This window comes from Apis florea, unplaced genomic scaffold, assembly GCF_048593485.1.
Source record: "Apis florea isolate Af1SG1 unplaced genomic scaffold, ASM4859348v1 contig_2350_pilon, whole genome shotgun sequence".
Taxonomy (NCBI): domain Eukaryota; kingdom Metazoa; phylum Arthropoda; class Insecta; order Hymenoptera; family Apidae; genus Apis; species Apis florea.
This window is the reverse complement of record NW_028256565.1, coordinates 7,830,822-7,856,744: the sequence shown is the minus strand read 5'-3', so window position 1 is coordinate 7,856,744 and position 25,923 is coordinate 7,830,822. Positions and strand designations below refer to the sequence as shown.

Sequence of the window (25,923 nt, the reverse complement as noted above, 5' to 3'; positions counted from 1 at the left end):
ATAACATTTTTTTTTTTACGAGTTTTTTTATCTTTTATGCAATGCCAATCCACAATGTAACATCTCTTGAGATAGATATTCTCAATAAAATTGATTAGTTTTAATGGATAAGGAAAAATTAATTGCAATACGGATAAGAAGAATCATTTTTGCAAACAGGAAAATATAAAAAGCAGTCAAATAAATTTAATAATAAATTTAACAATCATACTTACGAATTTGTCGAGTACAAAACTTGCTGGAAAGATGAAAGGAATGTAAGTTATCATGAATATCATGCTGGTCATATCCACTGAAAAAGTGGATACATTGTAGTACATCGTTATGATATTTGCAATAATGCTGTATTGAATCCATTGCATCGAGTTGCTAGCGCTGTACAGCACGAAGATGATTAGAATCAGCCATCGTCGTTTGTACACTTTCGTCTCGTTCACCTGTGAGAGAATTATTTTCCAAATTAGAAATTTTTTAAATATAAATTTTGATAATAGTAAATTTTCATCGAGTTTAATAAAATTTTGTTAAGATAATATCTTGATTCTCTAAATTTGATTATAAATTTTCTTGAATCCTTTAATAGGATTTCTATTAAATTGTTTTATATCTAAATCTTAAATAATTAGATCATCATTTATCAAGTTCTATTACTTCTAGAATCCTTTGAATTTTAGATTGTTTGTATAGTAAATAGATCATCTTGATCTTATATCTAAAACTCTTTGAAAATCATTTGGGTCATTTTTACATTTTATTCTATTTGTAAAATCTTTTTAATTTTAAATTGGAAAATCCTTTAAGGATTTATTATTCTTTTTATTTGGATTTCCTTAAGTTTTCTTTCATCATAATTAATTTCTCTAATATTTAGAATCCTTTAAACCTAATTTCATTAATAGTTATCGTTAAATTGTCAATATTTGAACATTCTCAAGTTCACAAATCCTCATCAAAGAAACTTTCAACTCTAATAAAAAGTACTCGTGAGCAAAACAATGAAAACTCCGTTTATTTGTTCAAGATTTATTACACGAGATTACAAGTTTTAAATCGGCTCCCGTTTCACAGACATTCACAGTCACCTGATTTGATTGCACGTTGCTCTCCATGGCCTTTACATAATCCGCCGAGTTTTTCACCATTTTCGTATCCAACCCTTCTTCCATAATCCACGTAAAAAGTCAGTCAACGCTTTGTACCGACTTTTCACTGAATCTACTTTACTCCCAATACTTCTTTTGTATTCCTATTTTCTTCTCAACCTCCAAACAATGTTCTCAAGTGCTCTTTTGCTTTCGATCGAGCTGAATTTCTGCAAAAGATCGGAAAAAAAAAAAAACAAGCATCGAAATTTTTATTAGGGACACAACAAGAGAGAACTGTACTATTCTTCTTGTCTAAATCTAGCCGCGAGAAAAGCTTAATAATTTCACGAGACCTTTGTGAATTGAAGTGCCAATTAGTGGCGAACAGGACACTCGAGATTTAATAGGATGCCTGAACAATGGATTAACACGTTGGAAAAACAGTATACGATAATCCTTTGAGAATTCTTATCAAGATAAGTCCCTGACTTATCGTCACTTCCAATTTTCCACTGTGCAGCTTAAAATTGTGATCGAGTATTGCATAACGATTGCATACAGGCATTTCTCATTCAAAAAACATTGACTGAATCAAGAAAAGAAACGATATAATGAAATATATAACATTTAGGAAAGGGTGCATATCAATCATGATTGTTTAGGTCGCATAACGATTCTATCTCGGACCCTTTTCATCGAAGGGAAGACTAAATCTATTCGTATAATGGAACAAAATGGTAATATCGTAATTATAATATTGTCCACTTGAGCACGGATGTTGAGTTAGGGTTGTAGGAAGTAGGGGTTGGGAGTTGGATTATTATACTTGATAAATGACACACTTATTATTTTGTGAATTAATATTAAATAAATTTCAAGGAGATATAAAACAGATATAAAAATTAATTTTTTAAAGAAACTCATAATACTTATATCATTTCGGCATTTCAAATACTAATAAAATGTAATTTAATTTGATGTAAGATTTATTACATTGGAGTCAATGTGAACTTTTTTTTTAATTGTTATAATATCATTGGGAAACGAGACGCATCGTTGCTCAATAATTAAATGCTCATTAATGAATTATTTATTTGATTTCCAAGAGATGTTCTGCAGTTTTGATGAGTAATTAACGATTATCGAATTCTTGTATTGAAAAACATGATTTTTTTTTTATTCTCGAGTGATCTCAATTATCATCGTATAAATATATGCATGTTTTTTTGTTGATAAATTGTAATTATTGGCTGTTTCTTCCACATCGAAATGCCTTTAATATTAAGATTCTAGAAAATTCAAAAACTTATCCCCAAGAAAGCTTTCGAATTTTAAAAAAATTTAAAGAATCTAATATCATAGTTTTCGAAAACTTAGAAAATCATTAAAATTAAAATCTCGAAATATTCTAATATAATAACATTTTTAAATTTATATTTTCACTTATTACTTGATTATTCAATGTTATTATTAGTTTTTTTTTTTAAAATTCGTTAAAATTTTTTGAAATAAGAAGAAAATTATAAGATATAAAAACTCGAGAACTATTGCAAGATTTAATTTGTTTAAAAAAGGATATGGAATAAGAACAATTTTATTTTAACTCGTCAAGGATTTTCAGATTCAGTCATTATCCAGTGACCTTGTAAATCGCACATTACTCTTAATTAAAATCTTTTGATAATGAATGAAAATACAGCTTCGACGAATAATAACGATCTCGATTGTATGTCATGTACATGACATAAGCGTTTAACATAACGCATACAAATGCAATATCACACATGAAATAAAATAGAAGAAGAAGAAGAAGAAGAAGAATTACAAATACTGAAAACTTGACTCTCGAAATATTTTGAAATAAAAGTTTGTAAATATTTAAGAATTCTTGAATTTATTTTTCTCCTTGGAATATTTAAAAGTATTTAAACTTTTTTGGAATTGATAAAAAAAAAAAAATCACAGAATTCTTATGAAATTGAACCATCTATCTAAACTTTTGAATATTTAAAGAGTTTAAAATCCAAAGTATTCTCGAGTATACCCATTTATCCAGTGTTTTCACAAATCCAAATGTAAACCCGTATTCTCAAAAATTAAATCAAACATCAAAGAGGAAATATATAATTCAAGATGAATAAAAAAAAAAAAAAAAAACTTCCTAACTGGGACAGGACAATCGATATTTAAGCGTTTATCGGGAGGCATATAAATCTCGGTATTAAACGTACGATAATATTTTACAAATGTTCGAGAAATTTAATTCGTTAAAAAAGTAAAAAATAAATAAAGGTAAAAAAAACTACTTTGGTGCTAGCGTAAAAAAGATCGATAAACGAAGCTTTTAAACCAGCACCTTGACGAACTCGACTAGACGCGGCCATTTTTATAGGAAGTCGATGGAAGGTCGATCGTGAGTTCCGGAATTCTAGGTTTTAAGGTCAAGGATCATATATATTACATAGGAACCATTTACCGTGTCGGCCATCTACGCGCCAATTCTCCCCTACCTGCACCGAATTGCAAATTTCGATTTGAATTTACGACGAAATCCCATCAACTTCAATGCAAATTGAATATGAATCAACGTTTCGAACTTCGTATCAATTCTCGTTGATAAAATTACTCGATGAATGATTAAGAAGAAAGGAATTCAACGGAATTACGACGTATCAATCGATAAATAATTCACTGGAGGATAGTCGGAGGATAATAAGAATATTACAGTATAGAAATAATTTACAAGTTACAGTCTCCGAATTCGTCCGCAAATTCTTTTTTAGATCTAAAGTTGTGTAACGCGTGTATAGAAAATTTCACGAAAAAATCGGCGTAAAAAAAAAAGCTGTACAAGCATCGAAAGTTGTAAAAATTTATTACTGTTGTAGGTCGTAAAAAAGTTGCGATTTTCGCCACTTTTAATCATTTACTCGGTCGCAGCAATGGCAACGGTTAAAAATTTAAGAATATTTTATATCTATTTATTTAAAGGATTGATAGTACATATGGTATAACGCGTATGAAATCTTCCCTCTAATTTAATTAAACGAAACTCTTTACAACTTGTACATGTACGATAGAAGTGCAGAAAAACTTGCACTTGGTTTCTTTTAAATCGGATATCTTGCTCTGATTGAATTGGTTATCAAGAGAAAAGCCTTGATTTTATATCGTTTTAAAATGTGTGCCGCGGTCGCCACTAATTGATCGATTAAATAACTTCTATTTTTCTTTTTTCTTTTTTTCTCTCCCTCGTGAATCGAGGAAACAAAATCTTCGATTCGAAGATTTTTCCTCATTCATTCACCTCTTCCTTCTCCTTTTATCTACTCACTTTGTATTCGCTCGAATACAATCGGAGACATTGATTGAAACGTTGTAATCAATGTTCCGAAGGTTGCTCGTGATATACAAGATAAACACGCGGCAAGATTTTTACGTTTGTCTTTTGAAAATGGAATGATCGATTTCACATTGAATTCTCCTTTCATATCGCAAAATTTTTCTTTGTTCACCCTTTATTTAAGAAACGTTCTTTATTTTTAAAATTGAACAGCTCTACGAAGAAAAAAACTTTAATCCAAAACTTCCAAATTCTATTCTATGTATCTTATCGATCTCATTTTTTAAATCCTCCTTTATCTCTTATACAAGAGGATTCATTCTATAAGAGAGATAAAAACAAACAAGAAATTTCAATCGAGATTTATTTTATTAGTAAAGCAAGATGTGACAAAGAGTCATCTTACATTATCTACATTATCTTGTTTCACCAATAGCAAATTGCACTTGAATACTGCTTAATAAATAATTCTCAATCGACATTTTTGTACACAAACTTTTGCGGTTTGTTTTGGCAAACCTAAAACCGATTCTTCAAACATGTTCCACAAATTATTATCATCGAATCATTTTTATCTTCTTAATTATATTTCAAATAATATCTTAAAGTCTTTAAATTCAATTTACACGATTCCCTCAGTCCTTTTTCAATGATATATCGATAAATTTGATATTGCGATAAATCACGATCATCTCTGTCCACAATTTATCCATTGCGAATTTTTTTATTATTCCCCTTTTAATATATGATTTTCGAATCGAATCGCGTTTAAACTCGAATACAGCTGTTTTCAACTTTATCTACTTCGAGATAAAATCGCGTTGTAAAAACCGTGCCATTAACCGTGAACGCTAAAATTATCGTTTAAACGTCGTCATTTTCCATAATTTGTTGTTGTCCATTCCATTTTGATTAAAAAAAAATTATCCGTACGAGTACAATGATCTCTGGAAAATCCACTTACCTGACGATCTCTCGGATCCACCGATCCCGACGAACGGGAGAGACAATCGTGTCACGAGAACGTGTCTCATAAAGTTTCCTCCAATTCTTACCAAATTTCTCACCTTTAACAAATCGGCAATCAACCGTGAAATTTATATAAACGCATCACACGAAGAATACACGAGACACGCGGACACACGGCCGAGTCCACGTGGATCTACGCAACTTTTGTTTCTACGCCGGCCGCTCAAACACCGTCGATATCGTTCGCCTCGGTGTTTTAATTTTTTCACGATTAGTCACACGGAAACGATAAAACGAAGCTCGAGCGAGAGAGAAAGAAAGGAAGGAGAGGATAAAATGTTCAAACGAACTAAAAAAAAAAAGAAAAAAATAACAAAATCGGATCTACACCCGATCGAAATCGGGCTGTGTTACCCTCTCAGCGAATCTTTCCAAGAAAGGATCTTTCGAAGAGAGAAAGAGAGAAAGAGGGAAGAAAAGATGGATCATCGAAGATCCATGGACGATCGATGATGGAAAACGAGTGAAAAACGATCGAAGCACAACTAGTCCTCGAAGCGCAATATGGGAAAGCGGCTGGTGGAGAGATTTTTCCCTCTCTCTCTCTCTCTCTCTCTCTCTCTCTGTGTTATCGATCGGTCGATGTGGGTTGCAAATTTTACACGTACGACGAGTTTTATTTAACGAGGTTCGTTGTTTTGCACGCGAACGCGCGAAGATGAAGGAAATGAAATGGTTGAGCTGTTGTTTGAGGCGGAGTCAGGCGTGTGTCATGGCTGTGTTTTTCAGAGCCGGTGCGACATCCGAGTCGGCGGAGCGCTGGACATTAACTAAATCCGACGGATAGAACCGCGACTCGCACCACCTACGCGTCCTTCGTTTTGATAGCGGGCTCCCGCGCATCGGCAGAACGTGGCTCGATCCATTGCTTCTGCGCGAGATTTCCGATGGCCCGAGATTGGCGATCAGCCGTGGCGAGATAACAGGGCCTCCCTATTTTTTCTTCTTCTTCTTCTTCTTCGTTCGATATTTGACCGATCGATTTGGAAGAAGAGAATTCGGGACGAGATTTTCTTTTTTGAAGTCGAGTTAAAGAAGGAGGTTTTTTTTTGGGTTGGTTGGGGGTTTTGGATAGGGATGATTGGAAAGGAAGAGATCGAGAGAAATTTGATATAAATTGGGATTGGTAAAAGTTGTATGAATAGAATTTTGTTTTGTTCTCTTTTGGATTTTAGTTGTGGATGGGGATGAAGATTAGGTGGGAGATTATATATTTGGCATAATTCTGTAACTTGAAAAGTATTATTTTGTTGAATCTTTGTTTAACTCAAATTTGGATTTGTTTGTTTTAAATAGGGATTAATTAGAAGATGGTTAGATAGAAGAAAATCAGATTGAAGAACGAATATCGTCATTTCCTTTGACTTTGATGTAAATATTTATTCTTATAAAATTCGAGCTTCATTTTTATTTTTGGCTTTCGTTTAATTTTTTAACTAATTGGTTACAGATGTCTATTTGTGAAATGTTTTAGTACGAAACAGGAGTAGAGAGAAAGATGTATAAACGTACGTAAAAAATACGAAAGAATGCTTCAGTTTCACGTTAATGCTCGTTTGGATTTTAACATAGCATAGACTTTTTGTTTGAAGGATCAAAAGAGACTTATAAATATGGAAAAGAATAAAGTTAAGTAAGTTTATTCGTTAAGTTTATAATGAATTTTATATTTGAAAATAAATATCGATTAAATTTTTCCATATATATAAATATATATATATATGAAATTAATTTATTCTTATTTTCATAATAACGAAAAATAAACTATTCGAACGAAATAAATAGATTAAAATTAAATATAATTACAATGTAGGATAGTTTATTTTCAATGAAAATTTAATCGCATAATATTTATCTAATAAAAAGAGCTTCGAATGTTTTCGACAAAAATACTGATAGATGATTCTAAAGATACTAGAGATTAGAATAGTGATTAAAATTCCTAATACGATTAAGATATTGATAGAAAATACTATAAAATATTATCATAATTTTAATCTAATTTACAATCTAAATGTTTCCTAATTAAAATACCGACCTATTACTTTTACACTTGCTATTTGATCGCCTTGCCATTCAAACGATCTACGAATCTTCTTTCACATTAATTCACTCTCAACGAAAGATCATCACGAACAACTTTATTAAAATTCAAACGATTATACTCTATAATATATAATCATATGCATATGCAAAACTGCTTTCAAGTTTTAAATAATTTTTAAATTTTCATTTTAGATAATTTCTACAAAACAATGTCACGTAATGATACGTAAAATGAAAGTTCACTTATAAAGATAACATTACTAGTCGATAGCAATAATGCCAACGATAAAATTATCGTTGGATTTAATTTTTAATTTAATGAACAAATTATCTAGAATAATACAAAAAAAAGATCTATATTTGAATTTTATCTCCCCGTTCTATGAAATATTATTATTTAATTCGCAATAATTGCGCTACAATCGCAATTTTTTCTTTTTTTTTTTTTTTTTTGTGATTTTCATCGAGAGAAAAATTTCTTCGTCCGCAATATTCATTCGTAATGATTAATGCTGCAAGTTTTTATTAATTTTATCGAAGAAAAAAAGTTGTTTACTTTGATTCAAGTTGCATCGATTGTTTCAAGATGTTGATTACAATCTTGAATTTTATCACAATTTTACAAGAATTAAAAAATTTCCCCCACTTTTTTTTTTTATTAACATCGTACAATATAAAAAATGATCATTGAAGAATTTCTTGATTCGACAAATTATGTGTTTTCATCTTGCGTCAAGAGAATGTTTTCAAATAACAATAATTCGTCAATAATGTCTTGCAAAACAAGGAAAAGAGAGTATATTTCGTACGGCAAACATTTCTAAGAATACATTACAAGACTTTTCGACCGATTAATCACCATCAGACAGCTTTAATTTTTATTAAATTAATCAAGAGACATTGTTTGCCTCGAGCATACGAAAATATCATCGTTAATAATTTGTCAATAAATCATCACGTGTGAAACGATGAAAGAAAATAACGTATTATAAAATAACGTTTACGTCTTGGAAAACATTTCAACCAATCTGTCTGACCAAAGACGTAATCATTCCACTTGTGCGCAAGAGACAAAAAGAGAGGGGACGAATGAAAAAAGACAAAAAATCCGAAAAAACGATAGTTTCACGGAGCAATGTAAACATTTGTTTAACGATACAATTTCTTTGTTTGAAAGTTCCTTTTGTCGAAAATCCTTAGACATCATCATCATCCACCTTTGCTTAAATCGCTAATCGAGATATTGGTTTATTGCCGATCTTTATCAACAGTTTTATCAGGTTTTATTGATGAAATAATACAAATGGCAAGTTGTGCAGCGGCAATATAGAAACACGACATGAAGTCACTAATTGCATTTCGGTTCGTGAACAGAACGTGATAGCAAACCGTGCAAATAGGATCTTCCGAGAAGACCGGCCGTCTAAATCCTTGTAAATACGATTTTACTGGCTGCGGATACAGGGGATTACGTGTCGCCACGTATCGTGGATCTGCTACGATTACATCTAATTGATCGTAAAATGCGAAAAATCTGAATATTTCTTTGTAATCGAGTTTTCGTGATAATATAAGTTAAGATAATTGTTTAATCGAAAGAGAAAGATATAATATTAATTTATTTATGAAAGAGTATCGATCGAAAATTTGTTTTTCCTGTGTTCGGGCGTGTATCTTAATCTTTTGATAATTTTGTTATTAAAATTATGTTGTTTGAAAGTAATATGCCGGTGAATTTTTTCAAAATTAATCATTTTCTTTATTGCTATGATTTTTTTTTAACTTTAAATAGATACTTTAGGAATTTTTAATAATTTTTTATTAGAACTTTTTAACGTGATTCTCTCTTTTTTTCCAAATTGTTGCAACGTGTATTTCTTTTGTTTTCGAATAGTAACATCTTCTTCTAGAAGAACTAAATGAAATGGTATTCTCGATCGATTCTGTATTCAATTTTTTCAACGAAAAATCAAGAATCGCTTTTACAAGATAAACTCCTTAATTTTTTAACGAGTTTTTATTTATTCCGGTTGTCTCGACCATTCAGACATTCAGACTAATCCTTTTCTCTTATCTTCAATGATTCCAGAGTATAAAAACAAACATTAACTGTCTACGTTTTGATATCGAAAATTATATCATCGATGAGATAACAATCTTCGATCTTCCAAAAAAGAAAAAAGAATGATACTTAAGAATTTGCTAGAATCTGTTTTTATATAATACTTATTAAAATTATTAAATCAAAAATTAATTGATTTCAGATTTTCTATTTTTGCAATTAATAAAAATATGCAGGTAATTTTTAACATTCTTAGCATTTATTAAAAAGAAGAAAAAAAAGAAGAAGAATCGAGTATTTATTTTAATTCAATTTGTAATATTAAGAGAGGAAAATTTCACTTTTTACGTATAACAAATATAAAAACAAGTATCCTAACATTTCAGTATCTTAATTTTAATAGCAATCTCTTTGATAAATAAAATTTTCGAAATGTTTATTTTTTTTTTTTTTTTTTTTAGATAAGATCAATTTTTCCAATCACTTATCGTTCATCGTACCGCGTCAAGATTATTTTTAACTTCACCTACTACTATTACTTATCCTCTAAAAAGATCACGTTGACCAGACGTTTTACCGAACGCTAAATATTGGCGAAACATGTTTAAACAATTATTGTGCCTGGATATTCGGCCTTGCTAAACTTTCAAGCTGTAACATCCGAAGAGATAAGGCGCGTCATTGATAAAAATATTTAAAAGCGATCGAGGCGTTTATCTGGCGCGAACACGCCTTTATTATGCGACACAAATTAACGATGTCTCCTGACGTCGATAAACGTCCGTTTTGTCGACGATTATGCAACGTTTTTCGTTCGTTGCTTCGCATTCGATAGTTACTTGACAACTATCGATGAGAAGGGACTGTGTGTCGATAAAAAAATTTCGATATTTTGGAATTCTTATCTGTTTGACACTTGAGTCATTATTTTTTGTTTTTTTTTTTTGTTGAATAATTAACAATAATTGAACTACTTTTATCTATTTAATTTGTTTTGGTTGCAATTATTATATACAGTTAAAAAATGTTTTCCAGGAAGTGTTACATATATTCATCGATTAGAAAGATAATTTTAAAAATGTTTTAAAGCGTTCTTTTTTTTTTTTTTTGCTGTAAAGTACCTTCATACATTACAATCGAAGTTTGTACAAGTTGAATCGAAGAGATTAAATATATTCCTTCCTCGACGAATAATAATCGAAAGAATTACTTTCTGATTGCTTTGATTTAATCTTGGTTGCATGTCTTGCTTGTGAATTTAATTATAAAACTTGTGCGATGACGTTTTCGTTGACTAATTCTTCTAATTGCGGATGTAAAAGGCGGATAATAAATAATCTGTTTATTAAATTAATTCTGTAAGGTTTTGAGAATTTTTTTTTTTTTTTGCAACATTGTAATAAAAGATATATTTTTTTAATAAGTTATACTTGTATACTTATACCTTTCTATAACATATGATCGAGAAGTGTTCAAAGACTTTGAATTTCTGGATTCGACGTTTTTCAAGAATTTAAATTATTAAATTAAACTACGTTAATTTTTACAATACAAATGATTTTAAAAGAAAATAAATTTTAATAGTTTATTTATATAGATTAAAATATTGTAAAAACTTGTCTTTTTAATTGACTCATCGATATATATATATATACACACACAACAAATTTTTAATTAATTGTCGAAAAATATTTTTTTCCTCTCCGTGTAAAAACACAATATAAATCAAGTAACGAAGTGAAACAGAATATAATTTACGATCAAAGATGTTAATAATAAAATTAATCAATATATATATATATGTGTGTACGTACATTTTATCATGCTCAGATTGTCTAAAAATTCGACAATCGTAAGATATCGTGTTCAAATCGTTAGAATCGCTGATAAAAGTTGGAAATAGTATAAAAGTTGGTCAAATCGTTCGAGCGTTTGCAAGACGTTTGCTTATCTAATCGAACGAAGACGTAATAAGAACGAAAAGAATTCATACCTTAGATATCGACCGATGAGAATGTTGATTAGGGCAAAGAAGGCCGCTCGATTCTTCTGGAAGATCTTGAAGCTCGTCCATGTTCCGGTTATCGAATTTCTGATTGATTCCTTTCATAATCCACTGCTCCTTTTCTCACCCTCGAACTTCTTTCCTAGAGAGATGAATTTCAATCTATATATTTCTCTTCAAATTTTTCAAAACAAACGAATCGAATAACGGATAAAATTTGAGAGAGAAAAACGAGTATTTTTTTTCTTTTTTTTAATCTTTCGAAGATATCGATATATGGATCGAACAATTCTTGGATTGCGATTCGAATAATGATCTCGACTCGAAGCTTGTGAGGCAGACTTTTTAAGTAAGTTTCCTTAAAAGAAAAGCTATGAATTTTCACGAGTTTAAAATTACGGAACGCGTCGTACAACGGGCGACGATTGATTAAAACTGAAGATTCATAAAGATTGTTCGTGCCTGTTGGTGAAGCAGAGTCGAAGTGGAATATTAATTTTCCTGGCAGAAAACGTGTTTACAATGCTTGAAATGAATACATACTGACCGATACTTAAGATTATCTGATTACTGTCGTGAATTGTGGGGGCTGCGTCTGGGGCGATTGTATTGCGAATTTTTTTATCGAATTATGATTTCACTGCTCGTCAATAATGCTGGTATAATTAACGATATGGTCGAGCACAGCTGTATTATGTCAAAGGGGGAAACGTAAAAAGATATTATATCGACAAGATTAAAGAATCTTTGGAAGAATTGTTATAATGAGAATCATTACAATCATTCTTTATGTTTCTTGCAAACTTACTTTTTTTTCTCTCTTTTTGGATCTTATTTTAATTCATTCAACATCATTATTAACAAGTTGTTATTAAATTACTATTTGTGATAACAGATATCGATAAATATAAGAGAAATTAGCATATAAAGACGTAGCAGTTATTTCTCTAATTTTACGTTTTTTCAACAAACGCTCTATATCTTTCATAGACGAAGTCAATACAAATACAGGTTCGACATCGATAACCTCTATCCATCGTGAAAAAGCAAATAATCTGTTTCGAGAGTTAGTCGAACAATACAAGAGATTGAATACGTGCATCCATCGAGCTTGATATTCGAATATGCTCAATATGATAATGAGTTTGCACTCAGTCAGAGATATTCGTCCTTCATCGTTGAACGATTTTGAGTCACCCACTCTTTACAAAATGGCCGTCGAAAACTTGGTGATGCCTTGCATGATAATCCCCAAGTCTTTGCGCTTTAATGGATTTTGCGTTTTGTTGCGCGCAGGATAAATTATTGTGGGGGATAAATCATCTTATCGCTGAACAAGTTTCCATTGGGAGAAGAAAAATAAAATTACGTCATAATGGAATACATCTGCTGTGATTCAATTCTCTCTCTCACTCACTCTCTCTCTCTCTCTCTTTTTAATAATTTAGAAAATGTCAAAGAAGATAGCCGATAATAAAAGTTTTTTTTTTAGTTGAATCGATAGTTTAATTAATTGAGATGTGATAAATTAATTGATAAATAAATGATAAATTAATATATTTGCGGCTGATAATTTTATGGAAATATTTAATATAAAAAACTATAATTAAAAAGTTTCGTCTATTAATTTTTAATTTAAATAAATACAAAGATTTGATTTGTGCTTTTTATTAAAATGTATGTAAAAAGTTACAAAGTTAAACAAATTTGCAATGTATTAAAATTAAGAACAGTGATAAATTTAAAATTTTAAAATTGTAAGTAATTTTATGTTTCCATGATCCATGAATTTTTCTCTCTTAATTCTTATTTTCTTAAAATCATTTCGTAATATTAACGAGTTAAAAATGAATCGTATATGGATAGTATAAATAGTATGTTCGTCTGATCAAAGATATCCCAGTCTGGTCAGTGATTACCGACAGTGTTAGTCAGACGCGCCTAAGGAATAGGCAACCAAGCGTACAAGGTTCGAGTTGTATCTGCCAATTCAAGGTGCTCAATAAACAGATGTCTGTTTTATCACTGGCAGAAATATCTACTTTTTTGATAAAAAAATGTATAAAAAGAAATTATTTAAAATAATTATTCTTACCGATATCTATTCAATTTTTTAAAATTTTCAAATTTTACATTAGAAAAGAGAAAAAAATATATTGCTACATATTATATTTATTAATATTAATAATTAAAAGTTAGTGGAATTACAAACTTTGCAATATTAATCTCGAAATACACGAAATATTCATAAAACTATGAGATAAAGAATTACATTCGATCATGTTTCTTTTTCTATAACGAATGTTGTGTTAGATTTTCGCTTTGTTTGCGGCATGGACCAAGATAATGCTGACGTAACGATATAGACAAAAGTTACATAACGATAGCATAATTTTTTCCTTGTCGCGATTCTCGCAAGAATCGTTTTCCGCTATTTTAACTTACGATCCTTGCGTTACTCGAATCTGTGAAAAAGCAACAGTTATTTCTATCAAAGATTCGCTCACAAATTTTTCCTAAATTGTCCAAAAAAAAAAAAAAAAAAAAAGTAGAGTATATATCTCAAATCACTTACACTTCATTCCTCTAATTCTTCTTTTTTTTTTCCAGAAAAATTCACTAAACATCATCGTCCCAAAGAATCACAAAAATGAATGGCGCAGTCGCGCGTGTGGGGAGCACTTTCGATAAAAAGATAAATTAAAAATAGCCAATGCTGTTCGCCAATTCTTCAATGGAAATATTCACCGCAAAGTGAAACTCCGTAAGTCAAGTTCCGTTCAGAGTTAGAAGATTTTCAGCCGGAACGAATCGCAAATTACGTTTCAGAGTACAATGTACCATTGGACAAGTGTTGTGCTCCTAGACGAAGAAAACCGTGGATACGGAATGACACATGGTACATGAGAAGGCCGATGCCGAGAAGAAGGTGCACGTGTGCACGTCTATACACGGGAGATCTTAGCTCTGCTTTCAGTCCAATCTTATCGTGCGTTCCGCTCACATCTCCTCTATACAACAGTACACATATTACCGATTTGACTAACGGTGTCCCGTTGAAAATTTTCGAGCGTGAATAGTGCGTGAATGTGCGACATCCCACGGCGGAATTCAAAATTCGTCTCGAGCCTCGAAGAAACTCGATCGTTTACAACGTTTGTTCAAAATACAATGATAAATTCTTACTTCTTGCTGAGATAATGAGAGTGGAGACTCGACGAGATTGAATTATTCGGGGAAAATAAATTTGAAAGAATCTCTGTTATTCTTCGCCGCGGGAAGATAATCGCGGATAATCTTTCTATCCTCGAATCGGTCGAAACAGGTATATATAGGATCTCTTACCAATGATCGATCAAACAATATAACAATATCTCTGTCCAACCTGTATCGTTAGAATTTCATCGAAAAGTCGTTATCGACCGTATCTCAGATAAACGTTGACAGAGGATATCGGAAAGCTCGAGTCATCAAAATCAGTCATCAAAGTCTATGGACAGAAGTAGTTTCGAGTTTCTCTACGAGGAGAATTTAGAACTTGGGGAATTAACCCAGGAGAACTCGTTGCTTTTCGAAATTTTTCCCATCGTTTCGTCCATCGTTTCGAGAGAAAGGAGAATGATGGATCGTCGAGTGGATCGATCGACCGATAATTAAACGTCAATCGTATATTTAGTGGTGAGACGTCGATTGATATTCGAGAGGGTGGTTCAGCGAGTGGAAAAGAAAAAAAAAAAATAAAAAAATAAAAAATGTTGACGTCGCCTGGCATGAGCTTGATGGTGGCCGGTGTCGCCTCCGGGATATGTTTTCTCATCTACACCAGCGTTCTAAAGGGGTGAGTGCGAATTAACGAGTTTCTTAACTTTGTTTCTCCGTGAAAGAAGGATCCTCCGATCGGAATGGGCCGAAAATGGAGGACGCAGGTGGCGGTAAAAGTGGGTCGACGATACGTGGAATCTGACTGTGTTAACTTTAATCGATTTCATTCAGTTTCATAAAATATCTCGCGGTGATTACCATCTTTCTTTCTTTTTTTTTTTCCCCTCTTTTATTTACGACCAGTTTTAACAATTTCTGGTTTAGGATAAAATATGCTTTTGAACCTTGAAGTTATCACAGATAGACGTTAATGGCGCGTGACGTTAGCGTGCACATGCTTCGTTTGTTTGTGATGCGTGTTTTAAATTCGTCACGGTTTCTTCTTCTTCTTCTTCTTCTTCTTCTTATTTTTCTCGTTCTCTCTCTCTCTTTCTTTCTCTCTTTCTTTTGTTTTTTAATTTCGTTTTGTTTGGAAATTTGAAAACGTGCATGTATCGATGGTACTCGAGGCCGTGAAATTTAGAAATCGTTTCCGTTTACAGGATTCCAATCGATTTATTTCTCTTTCGATTTAACGGTGCTTCTGCTGGAATGTCAATTTTCCATACTTACCGTTGGAAAATGTTTTCATTTTGAAAATCTCTCAAGAAAATTAACGTTTCGACAATCGGTGTAAATATATTTGAATGGCGCGGTGCGAGTCAAATGGTTTTGACACAAAGGATTTGATTAACATTTAACCATTAATTTTTCTAACTCTTGCTCGTCGAGCAAATTGATTTTTTCCATATAATGAAATTCATACTTTTAATATTTATTGCAGGAGAAATACTTTAAGATTCTTTTTTTATTTTCTCCTCTTTTATTTTAATCTAATTTTGATGATTATTATGAAAAAGATAAAATTTAAAGGGGAATAAAATCGAAGATAGCCTTTCTAGAAATATTAGAAAATGCGATGAAATTTATCAGAAAATAAAGACAATATTTACTATTTATATTTAAGTCCTGTAAATAATCTGGAATTAGATATAGTGTAGAGAACTCATTAGAAACTTTGACTTGAAATATTAGAAACTTATAGTAGATAAATTATATCACTTTGACATTGTTTTCCAATGAATTGTACGATAATCGAATGTCTATTGTTGAATGAGAAGCGAAAAAAAAAAAAGATGAAATTTTATCAAACAAATTATTCAGATATATTCAATTCATTTATTACGAATGAATTGATACAAATGATTGTTGAATAATTTCATAATTATGCAATTTTGTGTTACGAGCCACACAAAGCCAAACTTTTTCTTCTGATATTTTTCATTGTGTTTCTTTTTTTTTTTTATCAATGAATAGTGTAGACTCTATTACGAAAAAAAAAAAAAAAGAAGAATGTCGCCTGTAAACATCTCCTTATTTTGTTTCCAAATTGCAAACTACTTTCCTCGATTTTTTTCCTCGATTCAAAATAAATTCGAAAGCCGCGATATATTTGATACACGAATACCAATCGTAAAACTGAAATACTTCGCATTATCTCTCGGATTAGAAGATAATAAGATTAGATTGTAATAATTGTATTTCTGATTAACACGTAAAATAGCACGCTGTTACTAATTATAGTTTTCGAGCGACGAATAAATAAAAAGCTTCGAAGGCGAAAACGTGATTCGACTTTTAATCAGAAAAAGAAAAAGATAATATAAACAAATAAACCTAATTAAAAAAAGTCGACGATTTTTGATGAAAACAATGATCCTGATAGAAAAAGATTTCTCTACATCCGAGTATTGTTTCGTCTGCTTATATCATATATTATTACACCAGTAAGTAATAACCAAGCTTGTTATTCTCTTTTTTTCTATTCTTCCAATTATTAACGTTTATCAACTGTTGGACGATCAACATTTACGTTTTGTATTATACTTATATTTTAAAAATAATTTTACTATCAAAATTATATATATTATTATAGCGCTAAAAGACCGTGAAAAAATTGATATTAAATTTCCTTTTCTCTTTTCATATTTCAGTAAATGAATTTCTGAAAAACAAAAACAAAAATAGTAAAACAATATATATATATATCAGCTCATTCTTAAGATAGAAAATCATTTGTGCTTGTACATAATTTCAGTATACAACAGTAATTAGCAAGTGATTCTATCGTGAAAAAAGGAATCCAATAAAACTTTACAACGTTATAATAAGGATATACAAGCGAATATCCTCCCCCTCCCTCCCCCCCCTCTTTTTCTGCACCATCTTCGCACATTTTCTCGTCCATAAAACTCTACACGCGTTCACTCTGGCTGCACAGAAGCGTGTAATAGGTTCACGGTAATCGCGTTCAAACTTCCTTTTCGAATTCTTTTCCCGTGTAAACTTTTAACGATTAACAAGTGAGACTTTTCACGATTCGTCCCGAATCCTTGTTTTAGATGTCTTTTGATACCGGACGAGAAAACACGTGACGAGGAAAGAGGAGAGAAAGAAAGAGAGAGAGAGAGGAGAGAGAGAGGTAGAGGTAGAGGCTGGTTTCTTAACGATCCAGTCGGAATTTCTTCGTTCCAAGTCAATATAAAACGAGGCGCTCGATGTTTCGAGCTGTTGGCCAAAGTAGTCCGGCCAAACGAGGCCTCCAAAAGGAATCTTTGGCCGTTATGACCCGTGTTATTCAAGCATTCAACCATGTTACTCCATGCGTTATTACAGAGGAGAAAATCAAACGTTCCCTTGAGATTTGAAAAGAGAAAATACCGAAATTCTCGGAAATATCACAACCAGAAAAAAAAATAATAATAAAATAAATTTATAATATATTCGAGATTATTAATTTGTCGTAGCTCGAAGAGAAGAAAATTAAAATACTCGACTTCAATCGATAATTTATTTATCCTCAAAATTTATATATACCAAATAAATAAAATTTATGGTAACAAGAATGGTAACGAATAAATTCTGACAAATTATTTAAGAACCGCGCGATCGACAATTTATTAAATATTCATATTTTAATTTTAATAAAATCTTATAAACAACAAGTATAATAATTACTTCGAAGAAGGGAACAAATCCCGGAAGTTCATTGCTTCGAATGCTTTTGCAGCATCCTGTAAATGCGCGCGTGGCCGTGTTTATAAACGAAGATGTTCGTATAACGCGGTATGCAGGGCTTGCTTTTATTTACTCTCTCTTGTTCTGACCAGTCTGACGAGTGTCGTTCACATTCTCCTTTTTCCACCCGGTAAATTACGGTTTCGATGATTTGCCCGCTGGACTTGCAAACGCGGACGTGGAAAAATATACGAGATGAAATCGCGAAATTATTGTTATCCGTGGAAAAACGAGAGAAGAAATTGTTCGAAGGAAAAATATTATTCGATTTCAACTCGACTCGCGAAAGTAAGGAGTACTCACCGATCTCTCATCGATCCTTTTGAATTTAAATTCGAACACGATAATATAAATCTCGTATAAAACTTGTCGCGAACTTGACGGCAGAAGCGCGAATCTTTCTGTTTATAATCGTTATATATAACAGTTTTATACGTGTGTTTATATAATACACAAACCGTCTCTCCGCAGAGGACGGTTCTTACGCTCCGTTTAAGACACGAAAACATTCGCGTATCGATCGCGTCATTTGCGACGCGAGCGGCGAGAGGTAAGCATCGTGGAATGTTTCGTTTCCTCGATTGTTTCGAATTTTGCGTAGTAAGAGAATTGTGCGTAATTATATCTTCTCAATTTATATATTGGAGGTAAATATATATAAAATTCCTTTAACTTTTCGATAAAAATCTATAATTTATTTATTATCAGGTTTCTCAACGTCTTTCGAGGTGGAACGAGATTAAAGCCGTTAACTTAAGAAAGACATTGTAGAAGACGAATATCGAAATGGAATCGAAATGGTGCAGCAGAATTTATAATCGAATAAATATTTGACACAAAATTTCCTCGAACCTTCCCGTTTCCTCCTCTCTCATCCACCGGGGAGGAATAAAACTAGAGCTTTCTTAAAAGTGAGCCAATCGATCGATTAATTCTCTCGCGTTTCATCTCGTCGCGAGAATCAATGGATGGAGAAAAGAGAAACGATACTCGAGATAACGAGAATCTCTGGTAGAACAACTCAATTTCCCCGAGCAAACGAAAGAGCGAGCTGTGGGCCAATTTAACTACGTTTCCCATGCGTTGCATCAGCATTCCTGGATTACATACCCATTTCGTAACAATATCAACGGTGCCATTTAATCAAACGGGGCAGAAAGTTTCGAATATCCACCATCTTATCGGTTGCAGACGCGACTCTCGTTTCTCGTTTATAATAAATTCATTTTTGCAGATCGATATCGCCACCTGTGTGTCTGTGTGTGTGTGTGTGTGTGTGTGTACGTGTACACACTTTGACTCGCGCTCATTGTTCACCTGGCTGTGACCCAGTTGAAGAAGTAATTTCTTAACGAATGTGAACCGGCGAGCGACAATGGATTCCCCGATACCGCGTGAGAAGAAGGAAGAAGGGAGGCGAGAATAGGAGTCGATTCGAAACCGATATATATACGGAAATAAACGAGCCGTGAACCCTCGACATTTTTCAATTATTAAGACTGGAAGTTTTTTTCGTACGGTTAATTATTACGGTTAATGGAGAATTTCTTTTTTACTTTGTGGCGTATTATGTATAAATATTGCAGATCTGTTTCGAGATTTGATCGAAGCAAAAATCGAATTAATTTTATTTTATTCTGGATTTATTCCGTGAATAGATAAGTTGTGGCTAATTGGGTAACAGTTTTTATAATGAAATAATATTCTCGGTGAAATATAGTATTTTTGAACAATTATTCCGCTTTTGAGGAATGAATACCATTATATCGTGACACATGGTGGAGAAAGTGGTAACCTTGAAGTTGACTTCGATCGGGCTGTGAATGATTTAAAAGGTGCGAAGACAAGCGCTCATCGTAAATTAGACACGATAATATCGAATAAGCGAGAACATTATAAGCGCGTGTATCGTCACATAAATTAAAGAGATGTTCGAAAAAGCTTACGTTAGTTCTTTCGACATCGAATATTCTTGCGTTTAAATTTTTAACGCGTAATAAATAAGACGAAATTCTTCTTTTGCAGACGGTTCAAGAAACAATAAAAAGAAAAATCGAATCGAACGATGACTCGAAATTCCTTTGGGGCGAACAATTTGCGAACCGTAAATCGTTATTGGAATTTAACGTAGCGCGTATGTAGCGATAATTTAGACGTGGAAAACGCGTGTGGAGGAGTAGGAATGGAAATGGTAATCTCGTGGTACCGTTAGCAATTAATAGTAATATACATTCGACGCTCGGATCTGCGTTAATTATACGCGTGGAACACGTATCTATTAAATAATACAAGAATTTTCCGGATCGCGTGCATTCCATTTCCCACGCGGAACTTTGACTCAGAACTTTCCCTTCTTCGATCTAAAAAATTATGTGTTCAATCAAAATTAGGGTAGAGAAGTTTTCATCGCGCGCAGATGTTGATGATGATTTCGATGAAATCGTCAATCACGTGGAATAAAATATTCGCAAATCGTCGCATAAATATTCTCCCGTATCGATCAAATTTAAATCAAATTTCTTCAAATCACTCGTCATTCGTATTAATCAGCCATTGCGGATTTCATTTCCATTATGCAACACGAAGATATTAACGCGTGCGATATTATATTCTTGCAATTAATTCTACGTGATGCACATTGTTGACTTTTCTTTCTTTTACGTATACGTAAAAATTATTGAGCTATTCCACCAGGAATCTTGCGTATTTATCTTTCAACCGAATTAATCTTAATCCTGAATAATTTATCTCTGAACAAATTTTTTAAATTATCTTATCTTCCATTTATCTCTTGAATCTTAAAGTCTTAACGCCGCGTATAACTATTTTACTTTTTCGCTAATTTTAGATAATTTTAGAAAAAAAAAAAAAAAACCAAGAAGATCATCTTAATTTCATTCGTTTGCCATCAACTCGAAAATAAAAATAAATTAAAGACGAGATCTTCTTTAATAAATATCCGGTGAGGAAAATAATCGAGCATTGGGAATAAGAGAAGCGAAACGTGAAAATTTTTACGAGTACGAAGAGATCGGCTGATCGCACACGAGCCCCATTACACGTTATTCCCATTTCCCTGTGCACGCGCATCGCGCACGCTCCATTTTCCTTTGAAAACGAACGTATGCTGGGCTGTTGGCCGAGATCGGCAGCCCGATTAAAGCAGCGCTTACGAATGCGCTCGATGCGAGCCGGCGCCTGCCACGAATCCTAATGTATTTGTCCGGGTTCGTTGAAATTTGTCGAGCGTCGAGAAAACAGTTACACAACTTGGCCACTTCCTCGACGTAATATAGAAAACGCTTAGAGGAATGACGGGGCGATCGATCACGGTCGAATCTGATCCAATCCAAATATGGGAATTGCCTTCTTCGAACTGTGGTTCTTTCAGGGGAGAGGGAGAGGGATGTTTGCGAATACAAGTAGCGGAATTATCTTGTTAAATTATTGAAAATTAACGGGGCAGAAATTCTCGAAGTGAGAAAAAAAAAAAAAGTGACTCAAGTTCGGTGATGCGTGATATTTTCCACGAACGATTAAGTAACGAAAATTTATTCGCAGGATTAATTCATATATCAGGATTGATTTATATGGAAAAATTCCAATTTAATTAAAAGAGTAATTTCCAAGGATTTAATTTTATATCGGCACATTTGCATCGTTATATAAATATATTTATCCAGATTCTAATCTTGGCCATTTTCATTGCACTTAACAAACGATAAGTGAATTTTTATAGTACATAGTCCAAACATAGTTCCAAACTGTTATTGTAATTAAATTGACATTACTTTCTATCCATATATTATTATTATTTTGTCGATAGTTTTACCTTTAACGGTATATAATAACAATAATAGCAATAAAGAGTCCAACGCTCGAAAAAGGAAAAAACAGCAAAAAAAGAGAAGAAACAAAACGAAAACACAACAGAAGAATGGAGAGAGCGACTCTTGTGAAACGATGAGAGACAGGTGTGTCCACGTGTTTCCTCGCCAGGCACGTGAGGTCAGCGCCGGTTTGTGAATCGATGGAAGGACCGGAAGTGCGCGCTCGACCACCGATTAGCGATGCGTGGCTCGATTCGATGGACGACGCCAATCTCGAGAAGCGACCTCGAGGAGCCGTTGGCAAAAGACGCCGAAGGGGAGAAGAAGAGGTGCCACGACGACGACGACGACGACGACGAGGCATTTGGATGCACGGGTCGTGTGCGGTGTGGTTAATGGCAAAACGTCGTTACACAATGGCCTACGTATCAAACCATATTAAACAATAGCTTCGACCGGCGTGTAGGGGGACCGGAAGCAGAGGAGGAACCGTAGAGACCGAACAACACGGCTCCCTCATTGTTGAGATGCTTCGTGTCGCGGATAGTCAGTCAGCCGGTTTATTTTTCACCTTTTGTTGCCGGCGTTAACGCGTTAATCGTCTTTTTATTTAAACACAGAAGAAAACGGCGATCCGAATTGTTTCAAATTGTGTGCCTGTTCAAGTTTGCCAAGAGCAACTACCAAGTGGTTCTAGAAAAGAGTTGTTGAATGGAGGATCTCGTCGAAACAGTGCTTTTGTCGGAATAATCGTTTTGAATTTTTCGAAACGAAAAGAGAATTGTAAAATTCTCATTCATTAAGCAGTCTTCAATTAAGCAGACATTGGATTGTAAATTATACAAAAGATATTTTAATTATTTATAATATTGTTGTGTGATCATCGAAGAAGAATTTGAGTGAAATATTTTTTTTTTTTTTTTTTTTTTCATCAAATCTGCGATCCACAAAGGAGGAAATTGAAACTTAAAATTCGAACCGTTCGATGAAACCCGCCGAGGCGAGGCGGTTGATCAAAATTTTCCTTTTACGGGCCATTCTGTGTCGAAGAAAGCGGGAGAGACGGTAAGGAGAGGGGAAACGAAAGAGAGAGAGAGAGAGAGAGAGAGAGAAAGTGATTTTTATAATCGTTCTTATAATCTCTTTCATTTTCTATCGATCGCTCGAGATTAACGGATTTTATTCATCGCAACGATCCGATCGAGATATTTCAATCAAATTCGAGCTAAAATGGATGGCACTCGATTTACGATTTTTTATTCGTTTTCAAAAGGAATTGGAAATACTATCGTGTTTTTGGCATCGATGATCGATTAAAGCGGAGAAATAAAATCAGAGAGCTTTTAAACTTTTCGAAATTCGTTTCTCGTCGAAATTTCATAATTATTAGAAATATCTCTTTCTCTCTCTCTGTCTTTCTCTGTTTCGAGTTGTTTATCATTCAAATTGTTTTCTCATTTTGCGTGTACAAAAAAAAAACCTTTTTCACTCGTCCAATTTGTTGACGATAGAGGGGGAAAAAAATAGAGATTTAAATGTTCATTTATGAAAATTATGCAAGCACGATTCTCTTTCACACTAAATATTTCATAATCGATACTTTCTTACTTTCGTGAGATTAATTTTAGTATGAAACATTTATCAATAATTGGAAGATCAATAGTTGGACATTACACGAGCAGCCATTATAAATCGAATTCTCATCGTTAATCGGAAAGAACAGCGAAGTTCAAACGGTCGTATAAGTGCATTATCGAGCAGTCTGGCTTCAAAGTGAAAAGTTGCATTATCGAACACTTCCCTACTACGCTGTCAACGTATTTCATAAGATCACGCGCTACTGTAACTCGATTACATAATCGGTCGTGTAATTTCTATTTTACATATTCCGTTATATAACGAAACATAACGTCTGTCTACGGCGTTTTCTCGAAGATATTTTTATCGTGTACCCCTTCCAATCGATCGAGCAAATTCTTCGTGTAAAAATTGAAAAATCGATCGACGCTTCATTCCTATTTTATTCGTCCAATTCGTCGGTTAGATTTACCGTTAACTCGTTTGAGATGATTCCACGAAAGATAAACGCAATTTTCCATCGATTTGATCGAACAATCGATCGAGCAAGTTTCAAGAATTGCGAATAAAGCTTGAAGCTTTCGATTTATGATCGAGCTTGCGAAAACGTGACTTGAACATCGAGGAGAAATCGTGACGAATAAAATGGCGATTTAAGCGTTTTTATTCTCTTTATGCTTTGAATGAACTCGGCCGAAAATGGAAAAGAAATCGTAATGCAAAAGTGAAACTGTTCCTAACATTGATATATTAAACCTTAATATACCGGGTGTCACAATTATGGAAAATATAATATGAATTAGAGTAAAATTTCGAATAGAAACGAAATAGACAAATAAAGTCACGAAATAAAAAATGAATGAAAGAGACTCGAATTAAATTAAATTCGTGCTTTTGTTTTCGAAATGAGATCGAAAAATTGCGATTACAAGTCAATATTTAATATGAAATTTGTTTGAAAATTGTTTCGTTCTAAAGAGAAATTATCGATGGTTTAAAAAATTATATCGAATAAGAATGTTATTTTTTAAATTTTGAAATATTCAATAAAAAATTTCGTAACGTAATAAATTTCCTTCTGATAATTAATGTTTTGCGATTTGCAGATCTTTTATGCAGTTTCTTCGAGTTATTAATACATGCAAGAAAAATACTATTTCTCCGGAGACCGTGGATGTATTTCTTCTTTTTTTTTGCGATTCATAGAAAGGAAATTGATAACGGTTGACGATCATGTATAAAAATCATTCGATAATTTAGAAAGAAAAAAGTTTACGAGAGAAATGAACGTGTAACGATTTGTTTAATATCATAGAAAAGATAACCTACTTCTTATTTCATTTTATTAAAGTCAGTTGGCAATTTTAAGAAAAAAAATAATCTACCTTTACACTTAAGAAAATAATAACGCGTTCATTCTCTCAATACTTGAATCTTGTAATTATAAAACGTACGATGGTATAATTAAAATTAATAACAATCTATAATTTTCTTGCAATCGTGTTCCATATCGTGTTCAGCTCGAAATCTTCGTAAATACATAATGCACGTGACAACGTCGAATCTTCTCTAATCTTTTTCCAATGCTCTATCTTCTCAAAAAAAAAAAAAAAAAAGAAAAAAGAAATAGGAAGAAAAGAAAAAGAAAAAGAAGAGATTTTAGATTCAGTCGAGGCCAAGTCGGATCGAGACCATTCGTATCGTGCACAAATGGCATGGCGAAAGGTTGCAACACACGTAACTATCGGCTTGTGGCACTTTCGAAATTACGTCACACATCCATATCCAAAGGGGGATTCTCGATTCCTACCCACGAAGAATTTCATCAATCGGCTGCAAGGGCTCGACCAGGCAGCAGTCAGATCCGTCCGCGAAACGCGAACAACCAGTCGAAATCCAGTGAAAGTTTAATTGACAACAAGAGGCGTTTCAAACTTCTTCTTTTTCTTCTTCTTCTTCTTCTTCTTCTCTCCTCGGCGGAAAAAGAAAAAAAAAAGATCTCCTAC

General features: G+C 32.9%; 2 protein-coding genes and 1 long non-coding RNA gene across 8 annotated transcripts in view; 1 reads left to right on the top strand and 2 right to left on the bottom strand.

The window, feature by feature from the left end:
* LOC100864203 (choline/ethanolamine transporter flvcr2a) overlaps positions 1-25,923 on the bottom strand; it is a 65,066-nt gene that overhangs the window by 4,173 nt on the left and 34,970 nt on the right. The window contains exons 2-3 of one of the 2 annotated variants that reach the window (XM_086904460.1): positions 11,559-11,712; positions 216-437 (exon numbers count right to left, since the gene is read on the bottom strand). In XM_086904460.1, the coding sequence (XP_086760586.1) occupies positions 216-437; positions 11,559-11,675 (339 nt within the window). In that variant the 5' untranslated portion in view covers positions 11,676-11,712. Of the gene's footprint in view, positions 1-215; positions 438-1,082; positions 1,302-11,558; positions 11,713-25,923 lie in introns of those variants that run through there. The other variant, XM_086904461.1, reaches the window with a different exon arrangement.
* On the bottom strand, positions 1,173-6,203 carry LOC147658176 (uncharacterized). Its single transcript, XR_015291019.1, has 3 exons — positions 6,066-6,203; positions 5,393-5,495; positions 1,173-1,312 (listed from the first exon to the last, which is right to left on the bottom strand). It is a non-coding gene; the product is annotated as an uncharacterized LOC147658176 (long non-coding RNA).
* The window catches only part of LOC100863819 (uncharacterized), a 44,958-nt gene continuing 34,083 nt past the window's right edge, over positions 15,049-25,923 (top strand). For 3 of the 5 annotated variants that reach the window (XM_086904448.1, XM_086904449.1, XM_086904445.1), the window contains exon 1: positions 15,049-15,408. In XM_086904448.1, coding sequence (XP_086760574.1) covers positions 15,323-15,408 — 86 coding nt within the window. In that variant the 5' untranslated portion in view covers positions 15,049-15,322. Of the gene's footprint in view, positions 15,409-23,052; positions 23,172-23,244; positions 23,405-25,923 lie in introns of those variants that run through there. The other 2 variants (XM_086904447.1, XM_086904446.1) reach the window with 2 other exon arrangements.